General features: G+C 46.1%; 1 protein-coding gene across 11 annotated transcripts in view; it reads left to right on the plus strand.

The window, feature by feature from the left end:
- Window positions 1–20,885, plus strand: part of EXD3 (exonuclease 3'-5' domain containing 3) — a 556,345-nt gene that overhangs the window by 222,402 nt on the left and 313,058 nt on the right. For 10 of the 11 annotated variants that reach the window (XM_077836023.1, XM_077836024.1, XM_077836021.1 and 7 more), the window contains 8 exons: window positions 5,194–5,360; window positions 8,608–8,749; window positions 9,702–9,903; window positions 10,515–10,624; window positions 12,082–12,283; window positions 13,296–13,462; window positions 16,127–16,297; window positions 20,653–20,706. In XM_077836023.1, the coding sequence (XP_077692149.1) occupies window positions 5,194–5,360; window positions 8,608–8,749; window positions 9,702–9,903; window positions 10,515–10,624; window positions 12,082–12,283; window positions 13,296–13,462; window positions 16,127–16,297; window positions 20,653–20,706 (1,215 nt within the window). The remainder of the gene's footprint in view (window positions 1–5,193; window positions 5,361–8,607; window positions 8,750–9,701; window positions 9,904–10,514; window positions 10,625–12,081; window positions 12,284–13,295; window positions 13,463–16,126; window positions 16,298–20,652; window positions 20,707–20,885) is intronic. The other variant, XM_077836025.1, reaches the window with a different exon arrangement.

Raw genomic sequence — 20,885 nt, forward strand, 5'->3', positions numbered from 1 at the left:
GTTCAAAGTCTTCCATAAAAATGTTGGCATACTGTGGGGCCACGCAGGTACCCATAGCAGTGCCGCTGACTTGAAGGTATAAGTTGTCCCCAAATCTGAAATGGTTGTGGGTGAGGACAAAGTCACAAAGCTCAGCCACCAGGTGTGCCGTGGCCTCATCAGGGATACTGTTTCTGACCGCTTGTAGTCCATCCTCATGTGGCATATTGGTGTAAAGAGCTTCTACATCCATGGATGGTGTTGTAAGGAAGATCACCAATGCATTGTAGTTTCCTCAGGAAGTTGGTGGTGTCTCAAAGGTAGCTAGGAGCACTGGTAGCGTAGGGTCTGAGGAGAGAGTCCAAACAGCCAGATAATCCTGAGAGTGGCTGGCTCACTACAAAAGCAGTTTTCCCTCTCTTATTTTTGACACCTCCTCGTCAATTATTGGGGGTGGACCACATCCACCCTGACTGAATTGGCCTTGTCAGTACTGGTTCTCCACTTGTAAGGTTTCAGAGTAACAGCCGTGTTAGTCTGTATTCGCAAAAAGAAAAGGAGTACTTGTGGCACCTTAGAGACTAACCAATTTATTTGAGCATGAGCTTTCGTGAGCTACAGCTCACTTCATCGGATGCATGCTGTGGAAACTGCAGAAGACATTATATACACAGAGACCATGAAACAATACCTCCTCCCACCCCACTCTCCTGCTGGTAATAGCTTATCTAAAGTGATCATCAAGTTGGGCCATTTCCAGCACAAATCCAGGTTTTCTCACCCTCCGCCCCACCCCCCCACCCCCATACACACACAAACTCACTCTCCTGCTGGTAATAGCTCATCCAAAGTGACCACTCTCCCTACAATGTGCATGGTAATCAAGGTGGGCCATGTCCAGCACAAATCCAGGCTTTCTCACCCCCCCCCCCCTTTTCCCGGGGACACACACACACACAAACTCACTCTCCTACTGGCAATAGCTCATCCAAACTGACCACTCTCCAAGTTTAAATCCAAGTTTAACCAGAATGTCGGGGGGGTGGTAGGAAAAAACAAGGGCAAATAGGCTACCTTGCATAATGACTTAGCCACTCCCAGTCTCTATTTAAGCCTAAATTAATAGTATCCAATTTGCAAATGAATTCCAATTCAGCAGTTTCTCGCTGGAGTCTGGATTTGAAGTTTTTTTGTTTTAAGATAGCGACCTTCATGTCTGTGATTGCGTGACCAGAGAGATTGAAGTGTTCTCCGTCTGGTTTATGAATGTTATAATTCTTGACATCTGATTTGTGTCCATTTATTCTTTTACGTAGAGACTGTCCAGTTTGACCAATGTACATGGCAGAGGGGCATTGGTGGTACATGATGGCATATATCACATTGGTGGATGTGCAAGTGAACGAGCCTCTGATAGTGTGGCTGATGTTATTAGGCCCTTTGATGGTGTCCCCTGAATAGATATGTGGGCACAGTTGGCAACGGGCTTTGTTGCAAGGATAGGTTCCTGGGTTAGTGGTTCTGTTGTGTGGTATGTGGTTGTTGGTGAGTATTTGCTTCAGGTTGGGGGGCTGTCTGTAGGCAAGGACTGGCCTGTCTCCCAAGATTTGTGAGAGTGTTGGGTCATCCTTCAGGATAGGTTGTAGATCCTTAATAATGCGTTGGAGGGGTTTTAGTTGGGTGCTGAAGGTGACGGCTAGTGGCGTTCTGTTATTTTCTTTGTTAGGCCTGTCCTGTAGTAGGTGACTTCTGGGAACTCTTCTGGCTCTATCAATCTGTTTCTTCACTTCAGGAGGTGGGTATTATAGTTGTAAGAATGCTTGGTAGAGATCTTGTAGTTGTTTGTCTCTGTCCGAGGGATTGGAGCAAATGCGGTTGTATCGCAGAGCTTGGCTGTAGACGATGGATCGTGTGGTGTGGTCAGGGTGAAAGCTGGAGGCATGTAGGTAGGAATAGCGGTCAGTAGGTTTCCGGTATAGGGTGGTATTTATGTGACCATTGTTTATTAGCACTGTAGTGTCCAGGAAGTGGATCCCTTGTGTGGACTGGTCCAGGCTGAGGTTGATGGTGGGATGGAAATTGTTGAAATCATGGTGGAATTCCTCAAGGGTTTCTTTTCCATGGGTCCAGATGATGAAGATGTCATCAATATAGCACAAGTAGAGTAGGGGCGTTAGGGGACGAGAGCTGAGGAAGCGTTGTTCTAAGTCAGCCATAAAAATGTTGGCATACTGTGGGGCCATGCGGGTACCCATAGCAGTGCCGCTGATCTGAAGGTATACATTGTCCCCAAATGTAAAATAGTTATGGGTATAGTTACCTCCAACGCATTATTAAGGATCTACAACCTATCCTGAAGGATGACCAAACACTCTCACAAATCTACACACAGCCCCCCAACCTGAAGCAAATACTCACCAACAACCACATACCACACAACAGAACCACTAACCCAGGAACCTATCCTTGCAACAAAGCCTGTTGCCAACTGTGCCCACATATCTATTCAGGGGACACCATCAAAGGGCCTAATCACATCAGCCACACTATCAGGGGCTCGTTCACCTGCACATCCACCAATGTGATATATGCCATCATGTGCCAGCAATGCCCCTCTGCCATGTACATTGGTCAAACTGGACAGTCTCTACGTAAAAGAATAAATGGACACAAATCAGATGTCAAGAATTATAACATTCATAAACCAGTCGGAGAACACTTCAATCTCTCTAGTCACGCAATCACAGACATGAAGGTCGCTATCTTACAACAAAAAAACTTCAAATCCAGACTCCAGCGAGAAACTGCTGAATTGGAATTCATTTGCAAATTGGATACTATTAATTTAGGCTTAAATAGAGACTGGGAGTGGCTAAGTCATTATGCAAGGTAGCCTATTTCCCCTTGTTTTTTTCTACCCCCCTTCCCCCCCCCCCCCCCCCCCGACGTTCTGGTTAAACTTGGATTTATGCTGGAAATGGCCCACCTTGATTATCATGCACATTGTAGGGAGAGTGTTCAGTTTGGATGAGCTATTGCCAGCAGGAGAGTGAGTTTGTGTGTGTGGGGGGGGTGAGAAAACCTGGAATTGTGCTGGAAATGGCCCACCTTGATTATCATACACATTTTAAAGAGAGTGGTCACTTTGGATGGGCTATTACCAGCAGGAGAATGAGTTTGTGTGTGTGTGTGGGGGGGGGGGGGGGGGCGGAGGGTGAGAAAACCTGGATTTGTGCTGGAAATGGCCCAACTTGATGATCACTTTAGATAAGCTATTACCAGCAGGAGGGTGGGGTGGAAGGAGGTATTGTTTCATGGTCTCTGTGTATATAATGTCTTCTGCAGTTTCCACAGTATGCATCCAATGAAGTGAGCTGTAGCTCACGAAAGCTCATGCTCAAATAAATTGGTTAGTCTCTAAGGTGCCACAGGTACTCCTTTTCCACTTGTAAGTTAACTCCCTTCTCTTCATGTGCCAGTGTATTTATGCCTGTATCTGTAATTTTCACTCCATGCATCTGAAGAAGTGGGTTTTTTACCCACAAAAGCTTATGCCTAAATAAATCTGTTTGGCTTTAAGGTGCCATCGGACTCCTTTTTGTCTCTGTGGTACTGATGCTGGAAGCCAAATGCCACATCCCGAGGAAGGCTATGGCTCCTGCAGAGCAAGTGCAAGGTGACACAGTGGTCCTAACTTGAACTGTTCCCTTTTTGTTGTATATGCCCAGTCTTGTTCTGAAGCATCAAGAGGTGCTGCCAGTCTGCAGCAGGATTCCCTTGGCAATGCATTGCTCACATATGCCTTAGTACGTAGTTGATCCTTTTAACCATCTGGCATATGGAGGCTATTGCTTAGATAGCAACTCTGTGGGAGCCCAGATACAGCTGGCACACTGGGGATTTTGCACCTAGTTGTGTTAGGAAACAATAGAAAAGTTTGAAATAATGGCAAAATTGAGCACACTTCCTAATATACAACAAAGTAATCACTTTGGCGGTGGTGAGTGGAGAGCAGAAAGGGGCCCATAAACTTTGCAGTGTTTATGAAGATAGGCAGTTCCTTGCCAATGCTCGTTTAATTCAGTAATTAATTTACTACATGCAAAACTGAAATTCATTATGTAACAGACAAGCGGTTCGTATTCCACCTTTTGCTGTGAATCACTGTAATGAAATGTTACAGGGATTTTTAAAATACAGCTAGCATGTTGAGAGCATCTTTAGCTTAGCAATTATCACAAGCAGATAATGGATGTTTATGAGCAGGGTTGGATAAGGCATTGGCTCTATAAGGGCCTCAGCTCCTGAAGTCATGTGATTACAACAGAGTTGCCATTTTCATTTGTTAAGTGGGTTTCTAGACCTGGTGGTTGTGAAGAAAAGCTTGAAGACTTGGAGCTGATGCAGTGACATTTGCCGGAATTTTCAGACAGCCTGAAACAATAGCCCTGAGAGGGGTGAATTGTCCCATTCATCTCAGTTTAACCCCAAGGCCCTTTGCTCTGGGAGAGGCTTTGCTGACGCCTCCCAGCAGGACCCTCTGTGTATTGTAGGGGAAGAGCGCAGGCCCAATCACCTACACAGGTGCTTCAAGGTGGGGGGAAGAGCTCCATCCTGCTATTCCTCTCTGGGAGGGGAGGAGAGCCCCCCCCCAATGCTTTCGCCAGTGGGGAAGTGTCATGGTAAGGCCACTGTGGGCCCTGTGTCATGGTATGCCTCAGCCCAGATTGCCTTAATCCAATCCTCTTTCAAACAGCTAACAGACTCTGGAGACCTTTGCTCTCTGTCTGGCCAGCTGTTAAGCTGACTCTGTTTTATTTTGTCAGTATGTGAGATGAACTGGACATGCTGATCATCACACAGTCTGAGTTGCATTGTCATTTCGGTACACTGCTGGCACGTGTCCTCTTTTTGCTCTGCCCATGGTCTTCAGATGTCTGGAGTGCCCTAGTCACATGGTCCCCAGGAGCAATCCATCTGCATGGGAGAAGAGTAGGCCTGTAGAGTAAGCCAAAGCAGTCTGGGCTCAAACAATGTTACTTCTAAAGTGGGAAGGACATGCACATGCTCATTTCTTGCTCCCTCCTCTGTCAATTCAGGCTGCCAGTTCCTGAAGAGTTCCTCACTTCGGGCACCCTGTCCTTGGAAATTTATAGTCATGCGCTGAAGATGGAACTTGCACCAACAGATTTTGTTACTCTTGCTTCCTTGCAGAACACAGTTGGGGAGAATCGATGGCTACAAGAGCAGCTGATCCAACTGCTAGTCAGCTACTGTGATCTGAACACAGCAGCCAGGTGGGCTCTCCGCTATAGCTTACCTGAGAAGACCCTGCCTTACGGAGTGGCCGATGAACTTCAGAAACTCAAGGTCCAGGAGAGGTAAATATCATGGATTATACCGACTTCAGAAATATATGAATTATGCCAGTGGCCTCTCTGGCCCCCAGAGCAGCTTGGATTTGGGAGAGACAAAAGTGGCTTAAAGTGCCCTCAGGAGGAGAGTTCTGTACTTTACTTCTTAGAGACACAACACAGAATCTTACCCCCCGCCCACCTTTGAGTAAACTGGACTGCTGAGTTCATAGAGGGAAATCCCAGCCTGCAGAGAGAGAGGCTGCATTTGGATAAAAAGAAAAGGAGGACTTGTGGCACCTTAGAGACTAACAAATTTATTTGAGCATAAGCTTTCGTGGCCACAGCTCACACTGCAAATGATTGTCTGAGCTCCAGTAGCTATTCAGTTAAATCCATAGTTTAAAGTTAAATCCACCACACTTTCTGAAGAATCCATGTGCAAATATCTGAGAGCGAACTGCTGAGGAGCTGCGTAGTCTGGTGTTCCTCCTCTTTTTGCTTCTTTCTTGAATCTTGCTTTTCCTTCCTGACTCATGTCACAGAGTATATTCCCCCTCCCCCCCCCCTTTTTTTTTTCAGGCAGTGTACATGAGGTATTTCAGACAGAGGCAGTTAACAGCAAAACATCTAGTAGCCAGGTCTTAGGGTGGGAGCACTAAGTTTAAAGAATCCAGAAGTTGCATGATACTGGTGATGTCGCCACCTGAGGGGCACAACCTGCCCATTCCCTCTAGCACGTAGGATATAAAAGATAGCAGAACTGGTGTGGTTATGCTGTGCAGGGAGGCAGTATGCAGAGAGTCCATGCAGTGGTGTCCACGACTCCCATCTGCGGTGAAAATGTGTTCCATGGGGCTTAAACCATGAGAGCATGGGGAGGTGTTTTGGATACGAGCCAAGCTAGAGGAGACACATGGATCCATACGCTCCTATGCTTGTCCACCAGCCAGATTATCGCAGCAGCCAGATTCCTGTAGGTGTGCAGAGCCTCAGTCAAGGCTATTGCAGTCCTCTGGTCTCTCAAGAAGCTGCTGCTGGCTCTACCAGCCCACTGGGCCAAGGACAGAGGTATTCTTTCCCCCAAGCAGCCCGTGCATTTACTTGGACTTTGCACAAGGAAGAGGATCTGGCCCTGAATGTTTAGTACAAAGCAGGAGAGCTCTGGGCTGTCTTGCTGAGTAGCCTGGGTGCAATGGCAGCCTTGCACTTGGGGACTCATGGACTGCATAGCGTTATCAGTCCTGCAGCCGCTAGCCTCTGCCACGGGAGACACATGATAGCCTGCCCCCACCTCATCACCAGCCAGCAAAGGGCACAGAGCCCAGTGGAAAGGGAAGCACAGCAGCTATGCTCAGGAGACACTGAAATCTGGGCCTGCAGGAGACTGCCCCTGGCGGGGGGCAGTACCTTACTGGCAGCGCATGACCTTTCTTTGCATGCAAGGTAAGCCCCCAAACAGCGGGCAGGCGGGGCCCATGCCTGCGAGAGAGCCACAAACTCCAGGCATGCACCGTGGCAGGAAACCAACATCAGAACTCAACGTGTCAGTAACCTCAATGGCATATGCCAGCTCCGCCATTCGCAGTCTATTTGGATGGGTAAGTGAAGCCCTCTGTACCGCAATCTTCCTAGGATAAGAATCCTAACCCATCATGGTGAAGTACTTTGCAGTCCATGGAGCCCTGGATCCAAATGTAGCCACTTCTCTTTTCTTAGCACTTGAAACAGTCTAGCAGCAGGTTCCCACAGAGGGCGTTCACGCTGCAAGAGAAAGAGATGGTATCAGAGTATGAATGATGACATCACCTCTGCTGCTGGTCCCACCACATGCTCCTCTTGAGCTGTGCAGATCAGAATATTCCGGGAGAGATGAGATTTCACACCTTCATTAAATATTTTACACAAATATTGACTTCAGCGTGCACACATACCATCTCTGCGAGGGAATGTTTGCACAGCACCAAGCTGCTATGTTACAAAATTAGTCACACAGTCCCTGAAACACAAGGTTAGTAAATATTTTCTCAAATAATAAACCATTTAAAGTCTCTGTGGGAAAGAGACTAGCCAGAAATTCATGATATGTACAAAATAGTTGTTTTTCTCTTACTCTTACTTTCCTTCGATTGCATCATCTGGAAGGTTCACAAGAACAAAGCTATTACAGCATTTACAAAGCTATTGCAAGAGCCTCTGCTGTATGGGGAACCAACTCGTGCTGTGTAAGATTCTGTTCTAGGAAATCCATGATAACTCACAAACCCCATTTCTGCAGACATCTCCCTAACAGTGCCAGGGTGTTAATGCACTCGCATTGCACCTCTCTCTGGGGCACTGCCTGAAGTCTTAGTGTGGGAGAGTGAAACAGGTGGGGAATCTCAGTCTGGGTGTGAGTTCAGCTTACCACTGTTCTTAGCACCTAGACCCCAAAGTACAGGGAGGTGGTGGAGTAGTGTGAAAACCTTCTAGGGGTTTTTGTCTATCCAGCTCCATAGAACAGAGGGAATAACAGGTGTAGATGCTGTACAGGGAAAGGGCTGGGGGAAACTGGCATAGGAAGGAGAGGTCAGTGAACCCTTTATGAGCCATCCCACTCTAAGCTCAATGGAAGAGGAGGCCTCTTGAGCCAGAGGCAATGGCCCCTAGGTGGTGGAAATCCTGCTGTAGGTGGGGCAGCCTGTGATTCTCTGCCTGTTCCTGTCTAATGAGAAAACCGAAGTTCTGGTTTGGGCCCTAAGCAGGTCAGAGCCAGCCTGTCCACGTGCATGGGGCCATGCCAGCTAGTGGGTTCCTGGGTTCATGGTGAGGGGCTGGAAGTCGAGTCCTTACAATGTGCTAACTTCGAAGTCAGAGCTCACTTGCTGGCTTTAAGGTCACATCAGTTCTGGGAAAGAGAATGGAGTGTGAGTAATGCATGATGAGAAGTCTGGGTTTGAGAGGCTTTTCTAGTCTGGAGGCTACTTCCAATGTGTATGTGTTATTGATGGAATGGAATTGTGCTCCAAGCTTCCATCTCTGTCTCACATACACTGATGTTTTTTGGTGATTTTAGGGGCAGGGGATGAGGGAGAGAAGGTGAGTCAAGGCTGAAAGGAACAGAAAGAAAGAGTAGAATAAGGAAAGGGTCAGAGAAAGTGGAGAGAGAAGAGAGATCGAGTGAGAGGAGGTGACTGGGATGTGAGGAGAGGGTTTCTAGGACTTTCTGATGTCTCTTGGGCCCTGAAATCTTAGGATGGCCCTGTTAAAAGTTGCTGGCTCTTGTTTTGTGCAGGGTAGAAGATGCTGAGAGAACAGTGGATGACTATGAAGAGGATAGGAAGGAGGGTTATTACCAGATCCCCATTCCCAGGGAGAACATTCACTTTCTGCAGACATGGGAAGGGATACTGAGGTGGAGGGAGAAGGTGCTGCAGGTAAGCATCTCCCTGCTGTTGTTTTTTTAGTGTCAATTATGTAACATGGGTTGGAATATTTGTGACCTTCATCATCAAATACATGTCAGCCTATGCCAGGAGCAGCAGGAGCATGCCTGGCACTTTCTGTAGGAAATCTCTGAGGCCTGTGGGCTTGGAGATTGACTGGAATAGCTATTGTGGAATAAGCTATCGCAGGGGCGGGCAAACTACAGCCCACGGGCCACATCCGGCCCTCCAGCCAGTTTAATCTGGCCCTCAAGCTCCCAGTGGGGAGCGGGGTCTGGGGTTTGCCCTGCTCCCATGCTCCAGCTGGGGAGCAGGGTTGGAGGCCTCTCCATGCGTGCCACCCAGAACCTGCACCCCTGAACCCCTCCCATGCCCCAACCCTCTGCCCCAGCCCTGATCCCTCTCCTGCACCCCAACCCTCTGCCCCAGCCAGGACTCCCCTCCTGCACACTGATCTCCTCATTTCTGGCCCCACCCCAGAGCTCGCACCCCCGCCAGAGCCTTCATCCCCCTCATCACCAACACCCCAACCCCTCCCCTAGCCCAGAGCCTCCTCCTGCACACTGAACTCCCCATTTCTGGTCCCACCCCACAGCCCACACCCCCAGCCAGAGTGCTCACCCCTTCCTGCACCCCAACCCCCAATTTCATGAGTATTCATGGCCCACCATACAATTTCCATATCCAGATGTGGCCCTTGGGCCAAAAAGTTTGCTCACCCCGAGCTACCAGGAAAAACTTCTCATGGGACACTGTAATCTGCATAAAATCCACTTTATTCACAATAATTAGTGCACTTCCAAAACAGTAATTATTCTGCAGTAAAGTCACTCTTAGTCCAGAGTAGAGTGTCCAGCCAGGGAGCTATTCCACAATTGCTGTTTCAGTCTATGTCCCATGTAGAGAAGCCCTGAGTAAAGAAAGCCTTTTATATGTGCTGCAGCCCGGCCAGGTTGTTGGCATCGACATGGAGTGGAGGCCGTCATTTGGAGTGGTGGGAAAGCCACGCGTCTCGGTGATGCAGATTGCTATTGAGGAGCAGGTGTTCCTCCTGGATTTGTTGCAGCTCCTCAAGCCAGATGAGATGGAGGAGCTTTCTCACTTTGTCCAGACCCTCTTCTCAGATCCAACCATCATTAAACTAGGTAACTTAAGCTTTCCCCTATGCTCTGCTTTCCACTGCAGGAACTGTCAGCCTTTCTCACTACTTCACATACATAGGAACAACAGGAACTTCATCTTCCCTGCCCTCTATACATGGGGCCTTCCCCAGTAGGGTGTAATGTAGTCCAGTTAGAACAGGCTCTTAGAACATTCTTCTCTTATTGCTTTGGGAGCCTTCTATATTAGATGGCCGCCCTGGCAGGCAGCAGGGTGAACAGCTTCCACCACTGCCTGCCCCACACCAGAAACTACAAGAGTGTGGGTTAACCCATCTGGTATCAGAACAAATATCTGTCTGGGTTAGCCTGCTCCATACCAGAACCTGCAACTCTCTGGGTTAGTCCACCCAGTACCAGAACCCAGAGCTTTCCAAGTGAGCCCTCATGGAACCAGAACCCCATAGCTCTCTGGGTTAGCTCATCTGCTACTAGAACCCATAGCTCTCTGGGTTAACCCACCCCATACCAGAACTGATATCTTTCTGGGTTAGCACACCTGGAACCAGAACCCAGAGCTTTCAGGTTAGCCTGCCATGCACCAGTACCCAGAACTCATTTTTCTATCTGTGTGATTTGAGGCTTTGTCTCTGCAGGTTATGGGATGTCCGGAGACCTGCACAGCCTAGCTGCTACGTGCTCTGCTTTTAAAGAAATGAATAAGCAGGTGCAAGGCATAGTGGACCTGCTTGCAGTAGATAAACAAGTAAGAATGGGAATCTGAAGATTTGGAAAATGCCTTCTCTTGACTGTACCGGAAGATAACTGTCATTATTTCACAGCATTGTCTTTCTGCATCCTATATTGGCAGGGAGATGACTAGATGACCTAATAGGTCTTTCCATCTCTAGTTCCTGGGGTGATGTAATTCTTTAGAGAGAGACACAAGCATTCAGTTTTGATTAGCTAAAAAGACATGGCTGGGTATTTTAATAGCTCTCCACTTTGCCTTTATGAAAGGAACTAAAATGGAGCCAGAGGTCCATTCACCAAGGGGGGCTTTTTGAACACAACCATCACACTCATACTTGCTATGAGCAAATTCTTGCAGAATTTATAAAACTTATAAAAGTTTATTATAAAAGTTTCATTATTCTAACATTTGGTAGTGTCCATAGAGTAGTTATGGATTTAATAGACAGCTCCTTATTAAGAGCATGGAGCTGTAGAGTCAGTGCAGTACAGGATTTGCACTCATCTGCTACTGAAATGCAGCTGGCTTTAGGTTAGAACTCAGTAGCTGTGCAGCAGCATGCAGTAATTTTAGTAAGAAAATGAAAAATTGCATCTGTTTGAAACTGCAGGGGGAATTTAAGGAGGTAGGTTGGGATTTAGCCAAACTCCTGGGGTTGTCGTCATAACTCAGGAAGTGCTGGGGAAACTCTAGTGTCCACAGGTAGTCACAGCCTTAGTTCTATCCAGATTGAGTGAGGGACATTTCAGAATTGTCATTGTTTGCTCTAGTCCTGGGGCACCTTTTCTGTTTAACACATTAGCTCAGAAAAAACAAAATGGGGAGGAAGATGCTGGGGTTCTGTGGTTATTATTTCTTTATTATTTGTATTGTGTTAGTGCCCAGTGGTCTCAGTTGGCTCAGGGACTCTCTCCTCTGGATGCTCTGTAAACGCGTGAGAAGAGACACTCCCTGACCCAACTTCTTAACATCTTAGGAAAATGCTCCAGGAGAAATTTGGTCACCCTTTTTAGCATATTCAGAGGAAGAGGGCTCCACAGTCAGCAAGCCAGAATCTTTAGCCAGGTTCTTTGAATATGAACTTGGTCCTGACTAAGTAATAGGTAATGTACAATCGTAACTTTGCTTTAATAAAAAGTATGAAATAAAAAAATTCAAAAAAGCGCTCCCGGTATGATGCAGTCAAACTAGGCTGTTGTTTCCCTTCCAGGCTTTGAAACCAAGTTCACTTCCAACGAGTGTGTTTGTCAAGCAAATATCCAATATCTGTTCGGGTATCCAGTTTGCCATGCCAGCCCTTGTCTGAGATAGCAGGGCTGTGTGTACCTTTACTGAAGTGAAAGGTGATTACATTAGGATTGCTCCCTGACCACATGCCTTGATTGTTCTTTCCACCCCACTGCAACATGTGATATTTTCAGGATCTGTTTTGAAATCTGTTTATTTTGCATCTTTCTCTCCCCCTTCAGTTACAGAAATGCTGGAGGAAGAGCAGTCTTCAAGCTGATGTACTGTCACAGGAGAAGAGCTGTGGAGACAGAGGGTTCAGGCAGCCAGAAAGAGGGCTCAGTCTGCTGGTGCAGCATGTCCTGGGGAAACCTCTTAATAAAACTGAGCAGCTCTCCAACTGGGAGAAACGGCCACTGCGGGAGGAACAAATCCTCTATGCAGGTCTGGTTAGCATGTAACTGTAGAGCAAGGTGCTATGGACAGCTCTGTCATGGGCCCGCATTTCATTAGATGTGTAGATGTGGAAAAAATGTTAACTAGCAGAGGGGAAAATGGCTTTGCAGATTAGTTCCTGTTCAAAGAAGCCAGCACATGTTTTGTTTGTCCTTTTATGGACCTAGTTTTAATGGCTGGAGCGTAAGCTGTCCAATGAATCATTGTTTCTCTGATAAAAGAATTTCTTTACCAGTCAAATTACTCTGATGAAATATAATCTCAATGGAAACTCCTCTGAATAGTTGAAAAGGAAAAAAAGTCCACTTCCTTCTGCTTCATTTCACTGCACACAGCTTTTCTGGGAAACCACTATTATGTCCTGTATATCACAAGGATGCACTGAATTCAAAATGGGCATGGATGGCGTTTGGAGCTATACTATAGGGGCCTTGGTCCAGGCAGGTCAATGTGAACTGTAGGTATAAATCCAGAGATGATCACAGTGAGACAGCGGAAATCCACGGAGTGGTAAAACAGTACCAGCCCAGTGTTAAATTCAGTCCTTCTGTAAGCAGGGGCAACTCCCACTCAGGTCAGTGTTTGAGATTTGCATAGCTGACTAGGAGATTTTGTCACACAATTTCCATTGAAATGAATGGGGGCTGCGTGGCTAAATCCTCAAGTTAGAATTGAACGTCTCAAGCAGTGAGGGTTGCAGCTTCTTTGTGTCAAGGCTGAGTGTGCCTCCGTCTCTTTGAATTCTGTGAGGGGAAAGATACCACATTTGTGCTAGTTCTGGACTGATGAAATGGGATTATGGGTCAAAGCCTGTTTGATTGTTATATTTACTGAATCTATACAAGACTGTAAGATACAGTGCTAGATACCTGCAGCTACCAAGGGCGATTGGATGTAGTTGCATTTGTATAGGTGAAGTTTTCATCACTTGTTTTCATCACAAAAGCCTCTCTTTCTATTTTGGTCAAAGCCAAACTGATGGGCATATTCTGTTTTGTAGCTTCTGATGCGTACTGCTTGCTGGAGGTGTATAAGAAACTGTGTGAAGATCCGTTAGGCTTTGGCCTGTGTTCAGATCTCACTGAGAGCCTGGTGGCTAAACCTACCACAAAACACAGGGCAAAGAAGCAGCTGAATCAACAAGAAATGCCATCACCTTCCAAGCAGGTTTGTAAACATCTTCAAAGAACTATACACTGCTCCCAATCTCTTCAAAGTATACAGTGGCTTCACCTCTCAAGCAGGCTATTAGCCATGCCTGTCAAGCCTGTCTGCAGGCCTTTCTCTAGTCCGGGGGTAGCAAAAATCCTTCTCACTTTCCTATTTCACTGGAGAAATGATCACTGGCGCAAGTGGGTTAAACACAAGGTTCCCTGCATAGGGGTCAGTGCATTTATTTCCTCTGCTGGAAAACGTTATTTAGAAATACAAACAATATAGCAGGTTTCAGAGTAACAGCCGTGTTAGTCTGTATCCGCAAAAAGAAAAGGAGTACTTGTGGCACCTTAGAGACTAACCAATTTATTTGAGCATAAACTTTCATGAGCCACAGCTCACTTCATCGGATGCATACTGTGGAAAGTGTAGAAGATCTTTTATACGCACAAAGCTTGAAAAAATACCTCCCCCCACCCTACTCTCCTGCTGGTAATAGCTCATCCAAAGCGACCACTCTCCCTACAATGTGCATGATAATCAAGGTGGGCCATTTCCAGCACAAATCCAGGTTTTCTCACCCCCCCCACACACACACAAACCCACTCTCCTGCTGGCAATAGCTTATCTAAAGCGACCACTCTCCTTACAATGTGTATGATAATCAAGGTGGGCCATTTCCAGCACAAATCCAGGGTTTAACAAGAACATCGGGGGGGGGGGGGGGGGGGTTAGGAAAAAACAAGGGGAAATAGGTTACCTTGCATAATGACTTAGCCACTCCCAGTCTCTATTCAAGCCTAAGTTAATTGTATCCAATTTGCAAATGAATTCCAATTCAACAGTTTCTCGCTGGAGTCTGGATTTGAAGTTTTTTTGTTGAAGAATTGCAACTTTCATGTCTGTAATCACGTGACCAGAGAGATTGAAGTGTTCTCCAACTGGTTTATGAATGTTATAATTCTTGACAACTGATTTGTGTCCATTTATTCTTTTACGTAGAGACTGTCCAGTTTGACCAATGTACATGGCAGATGGGCCTAATAACATCAGCCACACTATCAGAGGCTCGTTCACCTGCACATCCACCAATGTGACATATGCCATCATGTGCCAGCAATGCCCCTCTGCCATTTACATTGGTCAAACTGGACAGTCTCTCCGTAAAAGAATAAATGGACACAAAGGAGAGTGGGTTTGTGTGGGGGCGGGGGGTGAGAAAACCTGGATTTGTGCTGGAAATGGCCCACCTTGATTATCATACACATTGTAAGGAGAGTGATCATTTTAGATAAGCTATTACCAGCAGGAGAGTGGGGTGGGGGGAGGTATTTTTTCAAGCTTTGTGTGTATAAAAGATCTTCTACACTTTCCACAGTATGCATCCGATGAAGTGAGCTGTGGCTCACAAAAGTTTATGCTCAAATAAATTGGTTAGTCTCTAAGGTGCCACAAGTACTCCTTTTCTTTTTGCGAATATAGCAAGTTGCCATTGATGTTAGCATCTTTCTATTTGCATACAAGGTTTTTCATTAAAATTTACTATCCTAAACTAATGGGAATATTGTAAATTAAACATATCTGGGCTATTGCTGCAAAGGTTGCTACAATAAGTTTTACAGGCTTGGACTTCCTTGTGAACTCAGGATCCATCATTGTCACCTGTACAATCCAATTAATTAGTCAAGTGACTATTGTTGATGTTTATTATAGTAGTGTCCAGGGACGCACTGAGATCCTGGCTCTATTGTGCTGGGCATTGCACAAGTACGAAGTGGAAGAAGCCCTGCCCCAGAGAGCTTCAAGTCTCTTTGAGAAAAGGCAGCAACATAGATTTAACAGTATAAATATCTTCATACTGTGTCACCGTTGAAAAGTGAGCATATACTCACAGAGACCACCCACTGGTATCTGAGATAAGAAAATAAGAATGGCCATACTGGGTCAGACCAGTATCCTGTCTTCTGATGGTGGCCAATGCCAGACGCTTTAAAGGGAATAAACAGAACAGGTAATCACCAAGTGATCCATTCCCTGTTGCCCATTCCCAGCTTCTGGCAAGCAGAGGCCTGGGAGACTTCAGAGCATGGTTTTACAACCGTGTCCATCCTGGCTAATAGACATGGATGGACCTATCCCCCATGAACTTATCTAGGTCTTTTTTCAACCCTATTATGGTCTTGGCCTTCACAGCATCCTCTGGCAAAGAGTTCCACAGGTTGACTGTGCACTGTGTGAAGAAATACTGCCTTTTGTTCATTTTAAACTTGCTGCTTATTTCATTTGGTGACCCCTACTTCTTCTGCAGTTGCGATACTGCGTATGATAACGGCCCCTGCAGCCGTGATACTGTGTATGATAATGGCCCCTGCAGCCGCAATACTGCGTATAATAATGTCCCCTGCAGTTGCTCCCTGTTCTAAGCTCTGTCACCACCTACAGACTGTAAACAGGTCTTTCAAGCAACCCGGCCTATTAATTTGAAGATACTAGAAGCAAAGCTGAGCATTGGAGGCTGGTTTGGGGTTGCAGCCCCAAGTACCCTGATTAGGTTCCCTGCTTCATTAATACAGCCTCCCAAAGATGGGATGGTGTCTCAGGGGACTCTCCAGGCAGCAGACATTTGAACTAAAATAAACAAAATTCAGTCAACCCTGAATGTCTGTTTTTCTGTAGCAAGCTAAAGTGATTGGCATGGCGGCCTTGCGTCCCCCTCCTTCTGTCTCCCCGAAGGAGTTCAGCGTGGTCTGTGATAACATGCTGCAGGGACTTGGGCGCCACCTTCGCTGCCTCGGAGTGGACGTCCGCATGCTAGAGAATGATGACAACCATAGAAAAGCTGCTGAGGTCAGTCTTGGTTGGGTTGCTTTAGTTGTCACCATGTAGGGCAAGCACAGTGTTTAAACAAATGTGATTTCAGTTGGTATTAATATTCCTCTGTGCCCAAAGAGCCTGGGAGCGTTGCCTGCTACACACTTATCCTGTTCGTGTGCTAACACCCCATTGTCTGTCTCAGTACTGTCGCAAGTGGCCTCGCAGACCTGGCTGTTATCATTTTGGCTATGCTTTCCACTTCCTGGGGAGAGAGGGTGGGACCAAACCCTGTTTGCATGAAGAGAAGGAGTACTTGGGGCACCTTAGAGCTCTGTGATCTCGTTTGTGATCTGTGAGCTTGTTCATAGCTGCACTCTTCTGTCATGGACAGCAGTGCTGGGAGCTGCCAAGCAATTAAAAGAACAAAAGTGCATGAGGTGTGACCAGTAGTTTACGAGTATTTATAATGGTGCAGTGCCATCGCGGCTGGGGCAAAAGACTGGGGCCCAGAAGGCATTTGGTCGATAATGGGATAGAACCACAGGAAGGGAAATAATTTGTCTGGCTTGTTTCTTAGACACCCCAGAGGGAACATAATCAAAGCAGGACTGTGCTGCATGTGAGTGAAGATTTCCAGGATAAAATATCAGGAAACTTCCTAGCTTGCTAGCATGGGGTACACTTACACCCAGCCTGGCTAAACAACTCCAGGATGTCTAGAAATGAGTCAGCTTTGAACATTCAAGAAGAAAGTACCTGTAAAATGTGCTGAGGTGGCTAGCACTGAATCTGGACTCCCATAGCCACTATGTCTGACCCCCTATGGCTAGGAGGAAAGAGACAAACACTTTTTCATTTCACACATATTTCTGCTATGACAGAAATGGAGATATCCAGCCCACACAATTTGTTGCTATCAAATATGCTGTGATGACCAGGCCTAGTGTACAGGAAGTTTCTTCTTCAGATGTCTGCTTGGCTGGAATCCTGAGCGGTCCTTAACTTCTGGAGAAATAATTAATATCTCATCCCTGACTTACATGAGTCATTAAAACACACTAGCTATCCCGCATCTACCCCTCCCCCCCATCCGTCTCTTCTTCTTCTGATGCCTTATCATACTCCGGACAGGATGTTTCAGATTGTACTCTCTATGGTGACCAGGCAAACATCCTTTCGCTATCAAAAGCCCTTGGAGAGTTACTGCATTGCAGAAGCTTTGATGTGTGCTTGGATAATCGGAGATAAAAATGGATATCTCTGCCCTCTTTATATCTGAGAATCATGATTTAAATAAAAATCGAATGCTGAACATTGCGCACACAGAAAGTCAGCAACCAGCTCTCCCAGAAACAGGAGAGAGATTTGAAGAGTGATCACCAGGGCTTGGTGTGTTTGAAAGATGCTATCATAATAACCCACCAGTGTCACCTGGGCCCACAACATGCACACGCAAAGTCAGGGTTTGTTTTTCCATTACAGTTATTTCAATTGTATCATTAATCACACGTACATACACACACGTACATCTTTCTTGTTCTCACATTGCAAAGATCCCTCTAGCAACTCATTTGCCAAGCAAGGCCCCTTGAATAGCCTTGCATTTGCTTCCTATTGTTTTTCCAGCACCAGTTGCTAAAGCAACTGTGAATATTACTAAGTGGATGGTCTCAGCTTTTGGATTTTATCTGAGATGTTGCTTAAAAGCAAGATGCAAGCCTGCATCTCTGGGTTTGCACTGTGCCCTCTTGGAATAATGCTTATGGTAGTGGTAGAGCAATATCCCTCCTGTGGTTTGGGAAATACTGCTCCCTAAATTCACACCAAACCCAATGTCTGTGTGATCTTGGTACAAATGAGTTGGGTGGTTTTGGTCTGGTTCATAAGCCAGTGTTATGAAACTACTGTCGGGATTTGGAGCCGTTGCTCATTTTCAGGAATGTGTGCTTAGGAGAAATCTAGGATTCAAATAGCAGGGATATAGCAGGTCAGGGGTATAGCAAACGCACAGCAGGTCAGGACTAAAGCGTATTTATAGTTGTTTAAGGCTCATGAGTGTTGCTGGCTAGCATGAGATACATTTGCAGGGCCTGGCATAGCAACTGGGTGCAGGTGTGGATTGAGATGCACAGACAGCACTGTACAATGAAGCTTACACAACACCTACCGCACCTAGGTTGTGCTTTCATATTGAAGAACGCTATTCTTATTCCATAGCTAATGCCATTGAAAGTAGCTCCACAGCAGAACAGGATAGTCCCTTTGGCATGTGGTGCCTTTTCAAGTAATAAATACTAGTAGCTAGCTCTTATACAGAGTTCTTCCTCCAGAGAGCTCAAAGCGCCTTACAAAGACAGGTCTGTGTCATCATCCCTGCTCTCCTGAGTGTGAAGCTGAGGCCCAGAGAGGTGAAGTGACTTAGTCAAAGTCACCCCTCTGTTTTCTGGGAGAGCTGGGAACAGGCCATATCCCCTGACTCCTGGTCCAGAGTGCTGTGCACTGGCCCACTCCAGCTTGCTGCTAGAGCCTGGAGTTTGGTGTCTGTCCTTTTACTTGATTCCTGGCCAGTTAGTACCAGAGTTCCATTTGTTTATTTCTCTCTATGAAGAGGAGAGAACATGCTCTTCTCCTTGAATTACGTTTCCCATTGGTTTCCGTCTAAGGTAGGCTCCTCTGCCCTTTGTGCACTTCAGCCAGGCATTGCTACAAAAGCCGACAAACATTTCAGGAAAAAATATTGCTTTTCTTATTTTTATTTATGTGACTTGCCTTGCCTTTCCAGTGCCATTTAGACAAGGGGCTTTTATCAAGCTTGAACTAATTAACCGCAGCAGCAGGAAGTCTGAATGGAGTGTTCCCGCTGTGAAATCCTCAGAGTTATTTTGAAGTACACATAGGTCTGAAGGAATTTAAGAGATCTCTTTTCCCTTGTTGGCAAATCCCTGTAATTTAATTGAGCGATAAAGGTCCAGCAGGACAGGCACTAATGTGCCATAAGCTGAAGCAGTGATTCACCATCAGCCAGTCACATTCTGGATTTCCTGGTGCTGTTTTGTAATGCTCACTAAAGAGTGTGAGTTGGAGCTGACCTGGTGATTTCACTCCCATGGCCCCAGTTCCTCTGGAGACATGTGCCTTACTAAGAGAGTAAGCTTGTTGTTTGTGTCAGAGCACCATCCAGCATGTTAGGGGGTGGCCTTGAGTGCTCTCTCAGCCTAGTGGTGGTAGCTAGTAACTGTACAAAGGTAAGAATAAAAAGGGCCCCTGGCAAGACATGTTCGGAACAAAGCTCTGTGTAGTCCACCCTTATCATGTTCCATGTGATGGGCAAGCTCCTCAAGATATAATAATGATAATAGTACCTAGCTGAATCATGGATGAATCAACTGCAAAGGGAGATTATGACTTCAGGGATTTCTCTCTTCTAATGTGTTTCTCTAGACTGGATGGGCCCAAGAAGAACATGCCATGGTTTGTAGCTGAGAGAGAGTTGAAGTGGTTTTAAAAAACACACAATTTAATTTCTAGCTGAGAGAGAGTTGAAATGGTTTTAAAAAACACACAATTTAATTTCTAAAGCTTTGTCTTTCCTGTTTACACTTAGTGACAGCCCAGCTCATTCTGGGGTGAAAGTAGAGAGACTGCACTGCGTTGATCTCTCGGCATTTCCTTTTGCCAGCATAAGGACTAGTGTTGATAGGAGCCAGAGGGAGCTTCCCAGACTCCTAACCAGAGGAGAGGCCCCAATGTCTTGAGGTCGGATACACAGAGAGAGAGTAAGGTCTCTAACAGAACACAGGGCAAGGCATAGAGATGAGAAGTAACCCCATTCCTAGTTCAGAATGCAGCCTCTGTTAGGAGTGAAAGGTAAATCCATATACAGTAGCTAAGGGGAGGGGAAATCTACCCCAGTAGCCTGTAGTCCATTTACAGGTGGGGATACTGCTCTGTCACACAGAGATCAGGCACATTTTCATCTTTGTGAAGCATCTTGGTTCTAGAGTCACTCGCCTGTTTCATTACCAAAGCATTCCAAATGAATCTCACCAAATCATGAACATCAAGAGTACGGCTTGGGAACCCCTCAATCATTCGGAACAAACTCTGTACTGGAATGATGGTCTTGTGGTTAAGGATTGGTCTGGAAGTCATGAGATAAGCTCTGCCACAGACTTCCTGTGTGAGCTTGGACAAGTCTTTGTGCCTTTGTTCCCCATAGCTCTGCCCTATCTCACAAGGGTGTGAGGCTCATTTCATTCATGTTGGAGGCTTTATGGCATGGAATCTGTGTCACCAAATGTGTTTGTTTTTTAATATGATCTGATTGGGAGGTATTTTTCATTGGTATTTTTTACCCGTGTTAATTATGGCTTTTCCATCATTCACAGATTGCGAGGCAGGAAGGAAGGGTCATTTTAACTTCTGGACTCCCATATCAGACAGTAAGTGCTAAGTGTTTCTGGCATTTCTCTTGTGTAGTGTCATTTCATGGAGTGGGATGCATAAAGTGGAGGAGAGGAAAAGGCAAATGTGAAAGCAACATCTGGACTGACTTTTCATCTGTTTTCTGTACTGAACGCCATTGACATATAAAGGATTTTGTAAGGCTTGTTCTAGCTCT

This window comes from Eretmochelys imbricata, chromosome 16, assembly GCF_965152235.1.
Source record: "Eretmochelys imbricata isolate rEreImb1 chromosome 16, rEreImb1.hap1, whole genome shotgun sequence".
NCBI classification, from domain to species: domain Eukaryota; kingdom Metazoa; phylum Chordata; order Testudines; family Cheloniidae; genus Eretmochelys; species Eretmochelys imbricata.